This window comes from Argiope bruennichi, chromosome 2, assembly GCF_947563725.1.
Source record: "Argiope bruennichi chromosome 2, qqArgBrue1.1, whole genome shotgun sequence".
NCBI lineage: Eukaryota > Metazoa > Arthropoda > Arachnida > Araneae > Araneidae > Argiope > Argiope bruennichi.
The window spans coordinates 34,383,336-34,401,725 of record NC_079152.1 but is presented as its reverse complement, the minus strand read 5'-3'; the positions used below and the strand labels follow the sequence as shown (position 1 = coordinate 34,401,725).

General features: G+C 28.8%; 1 protein-coding gene across 1 annotated transcript in view; it reads right to left on the bottom strand.

Annotated features, from left to right (window-relative positions):
- Window positions 1-7,607: 7,607 nt before the first annotated feature.
- LOC129961710 (astacin-like metalloprotease toxin 5) overlaps window positions 7,608-18,390 on the bottom strand; it is a 31,328-nt gene continuing 20,545 nt past the window's right edge. The window contains exon 6 of the mRNA XM_056075252.1: window positions 7,608-7,929. Within this exon, the coding sequence (XP_055931227.1) occupies window positions 7,709-7,929 (221 nt within the window). The 3' untranslated portion in view covers window positions 7,608-7,708. The remainder of the gene's footprint in view (window positions 7,930-18,390) is intronic.

Sequence of the window (18,390 nt, the reverse complement as noted above, 5' to 3'; positions counted from 1 at the left end):
TTAAAACATATAATGTAATATATCATTATTTTTCAAAATTTACACATCAAATTAATAACGTTAAAGTAATTTTAATTCCGTTTTCAAATGCAAGAATTTCATGTTCATTTATGCTCTTACTCCAAAGAAGCCTCAGCGATGGTTATTACACGCGCTACAAGCGAAAACAATGATGAAACTTCGCAGCAGGACTTCTAATTAAATGCAGTTTGATGTTCAAACTGAAGTCATATGAATTGATTATATCGCATCCACCGCAAAACAATTTTCCTGCATTTTATAGCATATCTAGATAATTGTTAAGTTATTCAAAATTCAAATGCCTTTAAATAAATGTTATAATATTTATATAATCTGAAAATTAGGGCAATTTTAGAATTCAAGACTTTTTATTGACATACTATCTATTCTGTTTGAAAAAAAATAATATCAAGCTTTCGGAGTTAATAATTAATCGTCATGAAAAATTCATACATTTGACAGAAGATTTTTGTGTTCTTTATTTACCCCTAGAATATTTATTCATCATTTTATAACTAATTTCCATTTAATTACTTAATTATGTGCTTTTCGTTGTTCCTATTTGTGTACACTATTGTTGTATCTGGAAGCATTTTCTGCCCGTGCATTGGGTAATCGATTGTATTTTCAATTAATTAATGTTTTTCCTCATTATTATTCATTTACCAATTCAAATATCACATTCGACAAGATTTTAAAAAGCTAAAAAGGTACAATGAAATAATATTAACATTTGATGATAGTTCTATCTATATATCTATAAATTTAAGTTCTTTAAATTTATAGATACTGAATTATTTTAGAAAAATTTAATTCATCGTATTTTTTCTTTTGAAATTTTCGTGTAGATTTTTGTTAACTCTATTTCATTTCAAATCTCATTTTAGCTTAATTTTATTTATATAAACTTGAAATGATTTGGATAATTATTATAATGAATAATAAAATGAGGAATGATGAATTTTTATAATAAATACATGAAAGGATGCAAAACGGCATTGGATTTTGAGTTTTTTTTTAAATGTTGACTGCCGATTATATTTTAATTTGGAAATTCAAAAAAAAATATATATATATATATATAAATTGCTTGTGGGGCAAGATCTAGCATATTTTTATATTTTAAGTTTTAGTTTGAAAGCTTTTTATTGAATTAGAATTATTCGAAATTAATTTGAATTTTTTAAACTGAAATTTTTTGTGTTTTTAATGATTTTTTTAACATCTCTTATGCATAAAACAATTAAAAGGATTTAGACAATAATGATTAATATAATTCAATAAAAATAATTTGTAAGACATTTTGATAAGATATTTTTTCATTAAAAAAGCAAAATAAATTGTTTGTGGAGAAAGTATAAGTTTACTTTTATACTCTTTCTATTCATTATCAAAAAATTCAAATATTTTTCATTAAAAAGATTTTTGAAAATGAGTATCCAGTATTCTTATTCAGCTCTATATTTTATAAAAACGTTCTTTCGACATATCCGAATAATATTTGTACGAACTCTATAGAAGTATCTACCCAAATTCAAGTGCTATTTTTTTAATGTCTAATCTGTTTCCAAGTCAGCTGCCTGTCCGAAAAGAGGCAACTGATAAAATTGAAGTTTTCAAGGGCAGATAAGTGTTCCTCGTAAATATTGACAGAAGATTTAATCGTTCGGAAGTTATTATTACATTTTCGTTTTTGTCGGAGAAATATTTATCTATAATACAATCTATGCCTAATTGAAATCCCCTTGTTTCAGGGTCATAAAATATAGTTTTTTGGAATATTACGAACGACACATGCCGGCTGCTAGCGTGTATGGAAACCACTTTTGCTCACCCAGCAACAAACATGCCGGGGAAATTTAATTTCGAAATTAACTATGCATTTTATACTTGGGGAAAAAAAAGCTCGGTGTTATATGGTATGATTAAAAATGTCATAAAAAAATTCTCAGTTGCTGCTGTAATAATGATTTATAAATACGCACCTTTATACATAATTAAATCAAAACAATAGAAATTCTTTCAAAGTTTTATAAATGTTTGCTTTTCCGTCGAAACAGTAGCGAATGACCGTTTGATATTCCAAAAGTGAAAAACTGTCACTAAGCGAGTTTTATCACTCATTTAAAAAACTATCATGGAGCTTTTAAATTAATGTTATTCATTGCGCATTTGATTATTATTGTCAGAAATAATTTTTTTTATGGAAATAATCATATAAAAATTATTTCATATGGTTACCACAATTTTTGTTAGAGATGAATTGAATGAAAATCATCACAGAAGTATTAAGGTGGTAACTATGGTTGATTCCTAATGGGCATCAGCTGCAACAGTACATTCTATCCTGTAAGTAGTGAGCCTCTTCATCTGTGTCAAGGTAGCTCGACCTCCATATATTTTCTTTATTACTAGACAAGCGAGAATCAACCCCCATTCCGGAAGATTCTGTATCTCATATTTGAAGGGCTAGCGGTGTGTTCCAAAATAAGATATATAAAAGAATTACAAAATCTACAGCATAGATGAGCAGTCATAAAAAATTATAAATTAGCTTCTTGTGCAAAAATTGTCTAATAATATTGTTGTCCAAAATAATGGAGGAAATTGCAAATATTATTAGAGCGGTAATTTGCTATATAACCCAGAAGTTGAAATCAGTTCTATCCTTTCGAGCTCTTAAAAAAGTAAAACACTCTATGATTTAAAATGCAGAAATTCACCCAAAAGAAAAACACATTGCAATATTGATAAGAAATTGAAGCACTAAATATGGTTTTATTAATGGAGAAAGAGTAGTCGTCACCATTCCCATGAAAAAAAATTCTTTCAATTGATTTGCTTTAATATTTATAACTTAATGATTCATAGTTTTAAATGTCACCGATGAGACTTTTCAAATAAAGACTTTCTTACGCCCCTATAACATTTTTTCTCAGTATATCGTGCATAATGCCACATTTAATAAATTTTAGATTATTAAATTGTTGAACTAAATGGACAGACATTACAATTTTAGCTATAATTGCAAAATATAATTCTTGAATAGTCAGTTACTTCACTAACAATCGTTAACCAAATGCTTCTTTTAGTAGCCACTCATGATATTTTTTGTTGTATTTTTTTTTATATGCTTCAGATAAATTAAATTTTTCGTCACAGAAATATATACGTTTTTCATATAATTAATTTCATATAATTTATAACTTTAGTGTAAGAAGGCATTCATGATGTATTAGTGTTAAATACAAAAACTAATTACATTTCTGAATCTTTAATTTTGTTTACATTCTTAATATAATGTTGGTTTACAATTAAATAAAACACAATAAAATGAGAAAATAATAGCAAAATATTGGTTGTGATTTTAATTCTTGTGCATTTATTTTCTATAGAGGGCTGGTAATATGTTAAGTCCTGCCTAAGAAATAAATTTCTTGATGTTTTGTTTATTGATTCCCCAGACATTGTACATGTATATTCATGAATATTATGTATATCGTATAAAAATATGTTGACTTAACATTTCTAAGATTAATATCAATTCGATGAATAGTAGAAGAAACATTTTTTTACCAATATATTCTCTTGTTATAAGCATTGCAACTGCTCGTAAAGGCTGCAAAGAAAAAAAGAAAAAAAAAAAAAAAAAAAAAAAAAACCCGAGACGAAATGCAAGATAAAATATGCTCTGATTTTTTAAGTATGATACAACAATATTTCCAATGACTGTAAAATTTCCAAATTTCTTATACATCAAACATGAACATATAATCAGTATCTAGGAAAAGGCGATATTATCCTAATAATATAATATAATATGCAATATTATACTGAATATTATAAAGTGCGATAATTTTTATAAAATTTCAATATAATTACTCTAAAATAAGAGATAAAAACTTGTGCCTTTATTGTTTAGACAGATTAGTTAAAATAAGAAAACATTAAAAGTGAAGAAAAGAAGAAAAGGTTAAAAGTATTTCTCCATATTTAACTTATACATAGGTCAATATTATTTGAAAATTTTATTTATTTTCGGTAATCAAAGCAGTAAAATTTTTATTTCCTTTGTTCTGCTTTTTCCTATTAGTGCCTTTTTTTTTCTTAAGTTATCATTAATCAGTTTAATTATCATTAGTTAGCTAGCTTATGCGCGAGGTTTTTACATAAGATTACAAGTAAAGCAGCACTCATCGACTAACATTTTATTCTGTGAAAAACATAGAAAACATTCCAAAATTTCACAGGTTTCATGTTGCCAGAGTAGTAAAGAAAAGAAATGGGTTTTCGAAAAATTCCAGATTTTACAAATTGCAGCCAGGTTATAGTTAATATAACTTCATACAATTTTAGTGGCACATATATAAAAGACAAAATATAATTATAATAACTATTATAAACTATGAAGTTCATCTTAAAAATTAAAAATGGTTATTTGCTTTCAATATAATACATTTAACATAATACATTTCAATATAATACGTTTTATTATTTTCGTTTATTGTTTAATTTTTTAAAATTGTACCAACATTATTTAACAGAATGATTTATAGGCTTAATTTGTGCTGCCATCTAACGTTAAAAGGATAAACTTTTAATATCCTAATATTCCGAAATGGAATTAAAAATTTTTATTCTATTTCTGCATTCTTATTTTATTTTTTAATGTATTCACTTAAAAATATAAGCAAATATATTTTTTTTAAAATTCGAAACTTTTTATTTGCATTGAATGCAATTAATATTAATTAAATTATGGTAATAAATGTAAGAATATAATTTTGATAACTAATAATGTAAAGTGTCATTACATTTTCTTAATAGTGCTGCCATCTACTGCTCTCTTTGGAATTTAATATTTAAAAGGATATATTTCTAACTTTTTTAATTGGATTACCATTTACTGAAATTTTTTTGAACTAATAATTATAATTAAAGATTCATAAGTAATTAACATTACTTAGTAACTATAATTTTGGTTTATACTGTTAAAATTAAACTAAAATAAACCCCTAATTGGTTGATTAAGTTAAAAAAAATGTAAAACCAAATTGATCAGTTATTTAAAGAGTAGTTTCATAATTTTCTCTGCCAGGATGGAAAATTGCAAACAAGTTTAATTTTGAAAGAATTTTCATTTTATCACAAGAAAATTAAAAAAAAAGGCTTCCAGGACATGTGAATAAAAGATTCCCTTTCATTAATTTTGTTAGAGCTGTAAACCTCCTAATAGGTTATTGTTTCTTATTATTTAGTCACCTTTGGCGACCACTTAGTTCGTCGATGCTATTTGTTAACTTGAATTTTAGTTAAATCTTTTATATATAATTTCATATTCCTGATTCTGCAAATTTGCCAGACAAAAAAAGATGTGTTACCTTAATTGTCTTTTATATATATTCTGCTCATAGTGTACAAGAAGCTTTCTAATAGAAGCCAATACTATAACATGATACTATTAAAAATGTAAATACGTGGATCATCCTATTTATTTCACGGAATTTTAGTTTCGTCTTTATGTACGTTTTGTAAATTACATTAATGTTAAAAAAATTCTTTTTAAACTTTTAGCAATGGTAGAAAATTGCACCATCAGATTGTTGATGAAAGAATGGAACGCAATAATGTTATTTATTGTTGGAAATTCCACAATATATGCTTTTTTAAAAATTCCTAAAATTAAGAAAAAATTCTCACGACTATTAGATTTGTATAATTAAAAAGACCAAATTTAAGTTTTTATTTTTCTTTAATTAAAATTGACTGAAAAGGAGAAAACAAAAACAAGAATAGGTCAAAGTCCAGGTTTCGTGAATGCCAAGTCTGTAGCGGATTGAGAAGCGCGAGGATAGAACCTGGGACCTTGTGGTTCGCAGTCCAGTAACATGACCATGATACAAAAGCAATTGCTGAGGTAGCGTAGTTGTTAACTAGCTTATAAGCTATTCACTACAAGTCAACATCTTAATGATGGCATCGTGTAAACATTCAGAGCCAGTCACACATTATTAGTATATAAGCTATACGGAACGTTTGGAGGCCATTTTCTGAAAATTGACTGGCTATATAGTTTTGATATTTTAATGAATGAACCTCTTAAAGGTAGCTGATAGGTCAAAGGTCTGGACGTGAGTGGAAACACATACATACACGCCCACACAGCGTGCATTTATTATTAGTAGAGATAAGATAAACACACTAAGATAGAGTAAAAGATTAGTAGAGATAAAATAAAAACACTTCTAATTCTTTTGGTCACAACTGATAATTTTTTTTACTAAACATCATTTATATAAATATTTTGATGCATTCAGATATTTCTCACGACGAATATGGCATTAGTTTACTGGATGAACTGTAATAAAATATTATAAAATCAGAACTAAAACTATACTTAGTTGACTGAATACATTCTTAGATTTAACGAAAAATATGCTGAAGTTTAATGAAATCTCGAAATTTTATCTTGCATCTGAACAAACTATTCATTCGGAAAATGTTTCCAAAAAAGTATCAGTGGTAAAGCATGATTATTATTTTGAAAATAAAGATAATCGGTATTGGATATAGTGGCATCCCACAGTCACTTTTGCAACGTTTTTGATCTTGATACTCTGTTATTTAATTAAAATTCTTTAACTTTTTTTTATTATGGAACTCTGATATAGATTTTTCATTCCTTTCTGATCAGCTAGATATTTGAATTTTTTTTGATAATACACCATTTTAATATTTTCATAATTTACTATTAACTGATAGATTATTTAAATCCTTTTTTGGGGCCATATACATGGTATCAATTGTTAGATAATAAGAAAATTCCAGAATTTTTTTGCATTTACAATAACGAAGTATGAAAGAACTACTCCACATTATATTTCTTTCTTGATGGGAGGTAATAAGTTGTAGAAATCAATTTGAACTTGACTTTTGTTACAGAATCAAAAATTTCATTTCATACAGGATTTTTTTTTAATAATATAAACATCATTTCTGTATTCACAACATATATTCAAATTTCTATTTCTTTATAAAAAGGAATTCTTTTCTTTCACTGTTTCAAAATGAAGTGGTGAAATTGCTTGTTAATTTTAATTTAATGGTATTGATTGATTCATCGACATTCTTTCATCACAATTTGTAATATATAAAACTAACCAGTATCCAATCTTTTTTTCATTGAATAATAATAATTTATTTATTGGAGTTTTTTCATGAACATTTCTATGAACACTGAATGGTAGAAATTTATGTATTGAAGAACTTTCTTGTCGTTTTGCCATATATGAAGTTCATCGGTAAGCTCTTTCTCTTTTCATCGAGTAATAATTTATTAGCATCCTTTCATGATGCTTTGGCGCATAGGAATCTAACCGCTATGCCATCTCTTTCAAATGAATAATAATGGTTTAATGATAAAAATACAGTAGAGAGGTTAGTTTAAAAAAGAAGCAGAACTTCATGAAAGAATGTCAGGTAAATAAATCATTATTATAATAATGTTTTATTTATTTATATTTTATCATGATCTTTCGCTGCATATGATAACAACATCAAAGTGATATCTCTTATCATTCAATAGCAACTATTTATTTCTTTAAGATATCTGTGTTTTAAAAAAAAGTGTTCAAAATCATTTAGGGACAGTGGAGCATATTTGAATGCCGAAGTTTATTAGAATAATTTAGCAGTGATACAGCATTTTAACCCTCTGAATGTCCGACTCGGTCATGCCAGTTTTATTGTAAGGGTAAAGCAGCTGCTGTCCATTCTTGGCGTCCAAAGTGTGCGATTTGCCGTCCTTGGAGAAAGCTTCGTTTCCATAAATCATGATGGAGTCGTAATCAAAAGGAGAGAGTAAGATATTTTGAGAAGGTGCCAATTTTTCGAAATTCGATTCCATACCTGAAGAAGCGAAATTATTACTCATTAATAGAATAGACTTTCACCCATAAGAACAACTTATACGAGGGTAAATCATAAAGTAAAGAGACTTTCAATTTCTCTTTCGAGGGTTTGGTAACAGTGTTAGTATTCAACGCTGAATTAGTGTTGTCGGCTATACAAGCGTGTCATTAACATTCCCGCATTAGTCGTTGGAGTGTAGCAGACCGTTAAATATGGTCGCTCCATTGTTTGGTATGTACCAAATAGGAAATGTGGGCAGTGATTCGATTTTTATTTGCGGAAGTTGTTAAAGCTGCGGAAATTATTCGTCGAATACAAACGCAGTATGATGATAGCTGTGTATCTCGAAGCACGATTTACGAATAGATAGAATAATTCAAAGAGGGAAGAATTTATTTATGTGACGTCGAAAGATCGGGCAGGAAAAGGAGTAGTAGCCCGAAGAAGCTGAACTGTGAACAGTGTATTGCGATGTGTGCTAACTATAGTGAAACCTACAATGAGATCAAAACATCGTGGAAGACTGAATCTCGAACACATTCTGCCCAACGGACGGCCGGAACAATAAAGGAGTTGGGATTCTAAATATTGGAACATCCGCCATACAGTTCAGACCTGGCTCCAAGTGATTTTCATATGTTTGGACCATTGTAGAAGGCGCAAAAGAGAAGAAGAATTCCAACTGATTAAGAAGTCATTCATGCGTTTGAGATTGATTTCATATATAACCGAAAAACTTTTTTTTTTTTCAAATGGAATAAAAAAACTTGTGAACCTTGGGGAAAGTGCGTTGAAGTCCAGGGTTGTTGTGTAGAAAAATAATGTAACTTTCAATTTGCTATCATTAGAATAAAAGCATCTTTTATTAAATGTTCCTTTACTTTTTGACTCTCCCTCGTATTTGCGAAAATTTCAAAATAGTCGCCAAAATCTGCCCACTATATAAAAATAATACCGTAAAATATGAATCTGTATAAAGGCAGTTCTAAATTATTCTTTCTTCATGAAAAATAAAAACCAAATGTCTTAGCAAAATGTTTAACTAATCTCTTTGATTAGCTGGAAGAGTCTTTTCTAGTTTGCAAATTCCAATTTTTGTACAGCTCGAAGGACTTTCTTAGAACAAATGTTAAACTCACTTTGTTTGAAGATGTAATAGGAGTTTCTCAAGAAGTTATGTACTTTCTGTGCACTTTGGAGCTTTACTTATATATAAAACCAAAGGGATTATTCTCTTCTCGCCTTTATCACATTCCGTGAAAAAAATATATGATGCATTGTACGTTTTATTATAGTGAAAAAAATCTGAATAAATATTTGAAATGTTTGGTTAAAATTTGATATGAATATGCAATTATCTGATAAATTTCATTAATCTAGATAGTTACATTCTTGAACTGTCACGTTTCCATACAAACCAAAATACAATCAAGATGTAAGCGTATTTATTCCAAATTGTGAAGCTGATATATAAATCAGACAATAAAACCCTATGCGAAATTTAATATATTTAGCCACCTGATATTAAAGTTCTTTTTCGCAGCAAAGCTAAGGATTTTTTGGTATCGCTCTCGAAATTTTGATCAATGGTCAGATGACAAGGAAGATACTTGAACTGGCATCCTCCTCTTCAAACTTTATCACTATATTATGGAGATGAATAAATAAATAAAAAACTGATGAAATTACTGCTATTTTATCATAGATCAATGATATAATATGTTTCTAATGTTCTCTATAATGTCTTCTAAAAGATTTATATTAAGGAAGAAAGGACAGAAAGAAAGACTGTATATTTGCTTGATGAAGATGAATGTGTGTATATAGGTGTTTATGCTAAAGCTCTACAAGCAAGATTGTTTGATCTAGACTATCAAACTTAAAACTTTTCTACCAAACTTAGCAAGTATATATTTTGAGGTAGTTTGAGCAAATAAATTTTCTGATGAATAACCGATTTTATATATTTTTTTAGATTCTTTCTCAATTCTGAGACTTCTATACATGCGTTTAAGTAATGGTAAACAACACAGATTCCTCTACATGCATTTGTTTTTTTGCATTTTTTCTAAATCTTAGGAAATATGCGGGAAATCTTCCATGTCCTGATGTAATTTGGATTATCAGTGGATGATATCTTCTTATTTTTATTTCTGGAATAGGAATAAAGGCATACGTTACTCTTACGTTTTTGGACATATACCATATGTCAAGCCAGTATAACTTAATTTATTCTATTAATTCCCTTTTCAAACATTATTTGATTTGGGGGCAATTATATTAAAACTTTCTTTCTGTGCCGCCAACTTTTCATATTCAGCCTCCTTTTCATTACCATACATTCCAAGTAGGACCTTACCTTAATTACATTTGCATACACAGTAAGAATTCGAAGAATTAGGAGTATCTTGAAGCTGGTCATAATAAAAAAAAATTATAAATTCATAGAAATTCCAAGAATTAGGAGTATTTTGAAGCTGGTCATAAAAAAAAAATAATAAATTCATAGAAATTTGAAGAATTAGGAGTATTTTGAAGCTGGCCATAATAAAAAAAATAATAAATTCATAGAAATTCGAGGAATTAGGAGTATTTTGAAGCTGGTCATAATAATAAAAAAATGAATTCGAAGAATTAGGAGTGTCTTGAAGCTGGTCATAATAATAAAAAAAAATAATGAATTCATAGGAATTCGAAGAATTAGGAGTATCTTGAAGCTGGTCATAATAATAAAAAAATAATAAATTCATAGGAATTCGAAGAATAGGAGTATCTTGAAGCTGTTCATAATAAAAAAAAAATGAATTCGAAGAATTAGGAGTATTTTGAAGCTGGTCATAATAATAATAAAAAAAAAAAATCATAGAAATTCGAAGAAATAGGAGTATCTTGAAGCTGGTCATAATAAAAAAAATGAATTCGAAGAATTAAGAGTGTCTTGAAGCTGCTCATAAAAATAAAATAATGAGTTCATAGGAATTCGAAGAATTAGGAGTATCTTGAAGCTGGTCACAGTAAAAAAAATAATAATAAATTCAGAAATTCCAATTATGAAAATTTGAATCTGAATGCGAGAGGGAATGGTCTTCCCGAAATTTTCTCACATATTCTCCAACAAAGGTCTTATCCCCTTTCCACCCTAAAAAATTGTGGACTATGGGTAGGATGACTCATATATGCATGGCATTGGTAAAGATAGTTCAGAAATATAGATCGTTGGCATGAATCTGGCATTTTTACTGAATCTGTCTGGAAAATATGAATTCTGAACGCCTTTGGCAGACCGATTGACACTTAAATTTGATACTAAATCCCAATTGTAATAACAAGATAACCTACAGAATTTCATTGATTTAAGTTAGTGCGTTTCGTGAGTTACCACTTCGTTTACATATATATGAGAAAGTACAAAATTAAAGACGGCCAATCATTTGGCAAATTTGGCTCAAAATTTGATGAGTATCCATATTTAAGATGCCAAGCAATGTATTAAATTTTAATTAACTCTTTGCTTTTTGAAGTAATGGTGTCCACTCGAATATCCTGACAGTGACATTTCCTCTGAATGGGTTTTTCTTTCAAAATTATGATAATAATCTTCAAATATGGACTTAATCACATATTCCAAATTTCACCCATTTAACTCAAAGTGTTTTTGAGTTACCGTGTTCGCAGACATACAGACTGACAGATATTTTCCTTCTCAAAGACGTCTGAAATATGTAGATTCATATAAATGCCCAGTTCGAGAAAGTAATAAATAAGAAAAGAAAGTAACATTTTTTGAATTAAAAACGGTAGTAACGATTTATTTTTAATTTTAGAATCTTAATAAATAAAAAAAGAAATAATTTTATTAGATGAAGTCGTAATGAACTTAATTAAAATGAATTAACAAAAAGAAATTAATTTTAACGAACTTATAAAAGGCAAAGCTTTAAACACAACAATTCTACAATTTTCGTGAGGATTTCATGATTCAAATATTTTACAGAGTTTGACATTACAAACCATTTTAAAATATAATAAATACATTATAAGTGAAGAAAATGATAATTAAGAAACTATTAAATAAAACCTTTACAAAAAAATTACTAATGGCATTTCATACAATGTGCAGAGAAAAATAGTTTAAAAAAATATTACAGAATATATATTCCAATCTTTAAAAAAGCTGATTTTTTTAGAGAAAAAAAATGTTTTTTGTTTTAAATCTGTATACATAAGAATTACAGACTATATATAATAGAATTTTAGACCTCTTAAGCTATAATTATGTATAAATAAAATTATAGCTTAGGTAGTTTGAAAAATATATAAATACGTTTTGGTCTTTTTTTCTTCATTTTTTATAACTTCAATTAGAAATTTCTATATAATAAATCTTTAATATAACGAAGTTTTAAAATGAACAACGAGATTTCTTTAATTGATTCGCGGATATATTTCGGTTTCACAAAAACTAATTTTTAATTAAAAAAGCTAAATTTACTAACTCAATAATACGGCGATTCATTTTTTACTTGAACATCCCTAAGACTGAATTGCAAGAGTTTAACTCTCGGCGCTGACGAAAATTTTCATAAATATCTAAGCAAAATGTCAAAGTTTCATAAATGTATATTTCTCTGAAGAAGCATCATCGAAATAGTTTTAATTTGAAATTATAGACGTTGTTTTAACATAATATTAGCACGAAATTCAAAGGACGATATAAATAAAAATTGAATTACAGACGAATTCAAATTGAAAACGTTAAAATCAGTTTCTCTTCTTACATTACATAGTATTAATATTTAAAATATTAATTATCGGTGCTTTATGATGCAAACGTAGACTTCTGTGCATTGTGTAGAGAGCTACCCTTTAATTTAGATTTCTACAAAATAACTCTGGAGCATTGGAAGGTGAAATAATTGAGTAATCTGAACAACCATTAGCAACTAAAATTGCGTCGATATAAATTACTTTAATTTTCTCTAATTTAGCTTAACTTGACTCGGAGATCAATTTTAGACACCCGATTCCAGTTATTTTTCGAAAGGATAAAGATTAAGTAATGTCTGTTTTTCACAGAAATGGTTTTTCTTACAAGCATTCTATTTAAACGGATTGATCTTTAGAGAAAAGTAATTGCTCTAATCTAATGCTTGAAGCGAGTATCAATACAGGTCGTTAACTATTTCGAATGCTATTGAATAAGGCTTGTTAATGGAAATGTGCCGCTGATTAGAACAAATTATCCAAGAGCTTCAAATTATATCCCATTATAGATGAAGACAAGAAATTGCTAGAAATGATGAAGTAAGAGTGGAAGCTGATATGGTATATATAATTAATTAATAATTGCTTTATTTGCGTTATGAAAACAGCGGATGTATCTGATTCATGTGTATATAAGTACTAACAGATATATTAAGTATATAGTGGTATATATATTGAATAAAAATTTTTTTTTTTATATACAGTATGCTCCAAAATATACAATACTGAAATGAAAAGATGAACAAAATTACAAAGTACTGAAATGAAAAGATAAACAAAATTACATAGTACTGAAATGAAAAGACAAAAAAGAATTATATTATCATCATCTGTGTGTTTATTTTTCCTCAAAAGAAATCAACATATATATGTACACATTATTAGCGTGTTGATTTATCACTGTATGCTTAATGCAAATGTTCAAAATGTGCACCGCTTTGCTGTATACAGTGTTCATATCGTTCATGCAGATTCTCAAACATATCCTGAAACAAAGGTTGCTGTAGACTCCTTGCAAAAAGAGATGATTTTCTCACTTAATGCAGGCGCAGTTCTTGAGGGATCTTCACAGTCGAATGAACACATTGTCCTTTAACATTCCCCTTCCATTGGCACAGTACGCAAGCAGAACGGCGAAATTTCGTAACAATAAACAGCATAACTGAGTTACTTGGTGCTATCTTATTAAATTTCTCTTGGAAATGTTCTGCTATCTTTTTCAAACTCGGTCCACCTTCACGATCGCTTCCGTATAAGCGGAAATAATGCTCAACTATAATTACTTTTTCCTCCGTCGAGATACCCATTTCTAACAACAATTGCGCAACACAACTTCCTTTTCACTTCTGGGAACACGAGTAGCTGGAGCTATGCCTCGTCGACAAACGGAACCACGTGTTCGAGATACGCGAGTTTCAGTACTGTTTATTTTGGAGCATACTGTATAAAAAGAATTGCTTACTAGAATTGTTGCTGGCACCGGGAATTAATGAACAAAAGGATAAACACGTAAAAATTTTTTTAATTGTAATTCGAGAAGAAAAATATTTTCAATTCTTCAGCATAGAAGTATAAAAGAATATGATGAAAAATTATTTGAATATATAAAAGATCCTTTGAAATATAAAATATAATTAATCTGTCATTAGAAAAAAATCTTGATTGTTTCAGAAATATAAAAAATTACCTTTGATATTGTGTGATTAATAAAAGAAGCGAAATAGCCAAAAATAACGAATAATCAGAAATGTTATAAATTGATATTTATTTAGTTTTTTTAAAAATATTGTATCCTTTTTTTTTTTTTTTTGCTATCTCTTCCTTTATATTAAAAACCTAACAAACTCACAGAGCATTTTATTTTGTAGAAAATAATTTAACAAAGACATCTAACAAACTCAAATATTACTTCCAGAATGTATTTTTAAGCACAACTAGGCGAAATATCTTTTTTTGAAAAGGGGAAGGATATTTTGTCTTTGTTTTCTTTGTAGGAGCTATTATTATCTACCATAGGCACTGCAATTTGGATTAAGCTTGGAGATAAAGTCGCATGTAAGAAGTAGAAATGCGAGCTACGTTTGTGACATATTTATTTTCAAGAAATCTTTTCCAAACTGTTCTTCTGAAGTATATCTACAAACTCTTGAGAATAACCACATGAACCAGTCCTTCACAGCGTCCTTGAGTTCGCCATACGAGTTGAAGCGCTTCCCTTTCAGATGTTTTTTCAGGGGACCAAACATATGAAAATTTCAGGGAGATATGTCCGGGCTGTAGGGCCGATGGTCGAGTTGCTCCTATTTGAACTCGGCCAGTTCCGCGTGTGTGACCCTGGAAATATGTGGACGCGCGTTATCATGGAACAGAAACACACCCTCCGTGAGTAGCTCTGGTCTTTTGTTCTTGATGGACTTGTGTAGACTTCGGAGTGTCTCACAGTAAGTACACATCGGAGTTAATGGTTTTTCTGTGCTTGAGGAATTCAATAAGTAGCGGACCTTGGACAGCGAACTCAAGGACGCTGTGAAGAACTGGGTCTCGTCACTGCCACAGGAATTTTGGGAACAAGGAATCCTTCGGCTTGTTAATCAATGGAATCGTTTTGCTCAGGCCTATGGTGTATACTTTGAATAAAGTCTTCAATTATACCCACAGTGTCGTTTCGTACCTTTTTATTTGAATACTCATTGTATCTGCAAGTGAAGTTACGTAAATGCTTCTTTTAGTATGTAATTTAGATAAGAATGATCTCTTTTCAATATATTTGCAATTGCAATTAGGTAAATGTTTTTTTGTCTAATTCAAAGTTAATTTACATATGTAAATCATGCAAAAATGCGTTACATATGCCACAATTTGTTAATAAAGTGTATTAATTTCGTTCTGTTATGCAGTTCTAAATTGAAACATAGAATGGTAAATGTAGTATATAATTCTTTATATAAAAATTGATGACAATTTGTACTTTAAACAAACCAAACAAACATAAGTTAGTCGAAATAATAGTTATTCAAAACTCCGTAGAAAATTAATAAGTTTTAATCCTCAAGCAAATGAATTTTAAAAAATTCTGCTTGCGTAACAACAACAGCAAGAAAGCGAAATTTTTATTGCCAAGAAACTGGAATTATCTAACGTTTTCGTTTTGAATTCAAATCATTTGATGGTGTCATTGCTATCTGCCTTCCTTAAAATAAGACAGTTCGCAGTAACTCCTATGTAAGTGTTTTTATAGATCTTCGTTCAGATCTGCTTCTAGATAAGAAACCACTCTATTTCAGAGTCGCTGGCAATATTTTTGTTCATGTTTCATCGTATCTCTAGACAGACTATTAAACCTACAGCTACCACATTTGGCTCAGGCTTTAGAAGATGGAAATGTGGACCTTAGAACAACGCTTTAAAAACTTAATTAGAATTAAGTGACGTTTAATTAAGTAATTAATTTAATTAAGCTAAACGTGAGAGTGCTTTCACAATAACTTCCGTGAATATTGCAACATAAAAATGATTTTTACATTATAAAACTTAAAAAAAAATTATATATTTTCAATGTTTCAGCTCTGTAGTTTTTAAAAATTTCGGTAACTTTTTTTTAAATGTCTAATTTTCAGAAATTGATTATATTGTTCCTAGGATATTCAATCGTTTTCATTGTTTCATCAAATATTTAATCGTGTAGTTTTCTATCAATTTTTAAAAGTTGAGGAAGAAGAATTCTATATAAGTTTAGTTTACGCGACGAATAAAAAAAGTGAAGTCATATTGCCTCGAAATCTTGTGGATAGAAAAATCGGATAATTTTCTTAGGGCTATGGGGTCATGAAATTGATTTCAATCAGAAAAGCTTATATGTAAGTTACATGTAACAAGTGTAAAATCGCTAAAATAACACTTTTTAAAGTTCATGACTATTTGAAGTTTAAAAAATAGTTTTTTTTATGAAATCATAGACATTAACTTATATCTAAGAGATTTAATTGACCTTAAATGCAATTGATATAACTGACTACCCATCTGGTCTCTAGTCAGCAATATAACTTATTGTTGAAGAAAACTATGATCCTGATTGGAGATGAACATATGCAATGAGCATGTGCACAACGAATATAATGAGTATGTGCAAGCCGTTATTCCAGGCGTTGTTTTAGTTTATATAACACTTGCAGTTTCGCCAAACGCAAAAGCATGTCATTAGATACGACAATGACATATCATGATCCTGAATGCAAATGAACATGTGCAATGAGCAAGCCGTCACTCCAGACGTTGTTTTAGTTAATGTAGTACATACAGTTTCGCCTAAAACAAAAGCGTACCATAAGATACAACAATACTATTTCGGAAAGATTAGCTTCCATATGAAATATTTGACTTTAATTTTATTCTTTCTATGTAATATTTTCTATTTTTTCTGAACTTCTGCAATGCTCAGTATACAGATAAAACAAGAATTGAAAGAGGAAAATATATAACCTGAGGTATTTTCTTTATTTGTATTCAAATACAAAAATGGAATTAATAGTTTTGAAATTTCAAAGTGTATAATATATATTTATGTGTCAAGTATATAAGTTATTAAAGATCCAGAGAATCTAGAATCTACTCAAAAGAAGGAGAATGTTTATTAAAGTTAGAATGTACAAAATAAGTTCTAATAATGAATCCCAGATATGTTGAAGAATTTTCTGAAAACAAATATTTCAAAAAATATATTCAAGATAAAAATAATAAAAATATTTAAATTATAAATAATTTAATTTTTAAATATATTTCAGTTTCTAAGATTTCAGCTGACTTTTCAAAAATGTTATTATTCTAAGAAACTTCTGAATAAAAAATTAAACCACCAAACATGTATTAAATGAAACCTTACAAGTAAAGCTGTCTTAGGGTTTTTAAACATTTTTGTATTTACAACAATTTTTTTCCTCCGCTTATATTAAAATATCATCTAAAAATTATTAAGAATCGAAATATTTTTGAAAACGCAATTTTAATATTGCATGAAAATAATAAAATCATTTTTATTCAAAAAGCAAGAAGTCAAAATAAAACAGTCGATGCTTAATATGCTTAGACATTAAGTCAAATGAATTGGTATTTTAATCAACTTTATAGCACTTTTATGAATAGAGAATTTTTTTTCTTTATGATGTATATTAAGTCTAATATAGTGTATTAATTAAGCCTAAATGTTAAAATTTTCCCAAAGTATTGTTTACAGTGCAATAAGTTTTTAAATCTAAATGCAAATTTTTTTCAAAATATTGTTTATAGTACTGTTATGTTTTTATGTTGGCCGGGATAGCCTGGTTGGTAGGGCGTTGGATTCGTGTTCCTTGGGTTGCGAATTCGAACCCCGCCGGCCTAAGACTCTCCGTGTGTGTGTGGTGGCTGGCGCACGTATAAATCTGTCGTGGTCGCAAAGTCCTCCATGCCGAGAGCAATACCACTGAGAGTACTGGATCAGGGGTGATCGTTCTCTGATTCAGGTCTAAATTATGTGTGGATGAACGGATGAAATCCGCCGCATGAAAAGGGTTGCGACGTGTGTGTAGCTAAGACGTATTCTTGTCCCTAGATATCGCTACTGAAAAACAAGAGACGCACCCTTGGTTTAAAATCACTGACCTCTTCAATGGGCTTGTCTGTGACAAGTGTCATTAGAAACACCAGTTTTAATGTTTT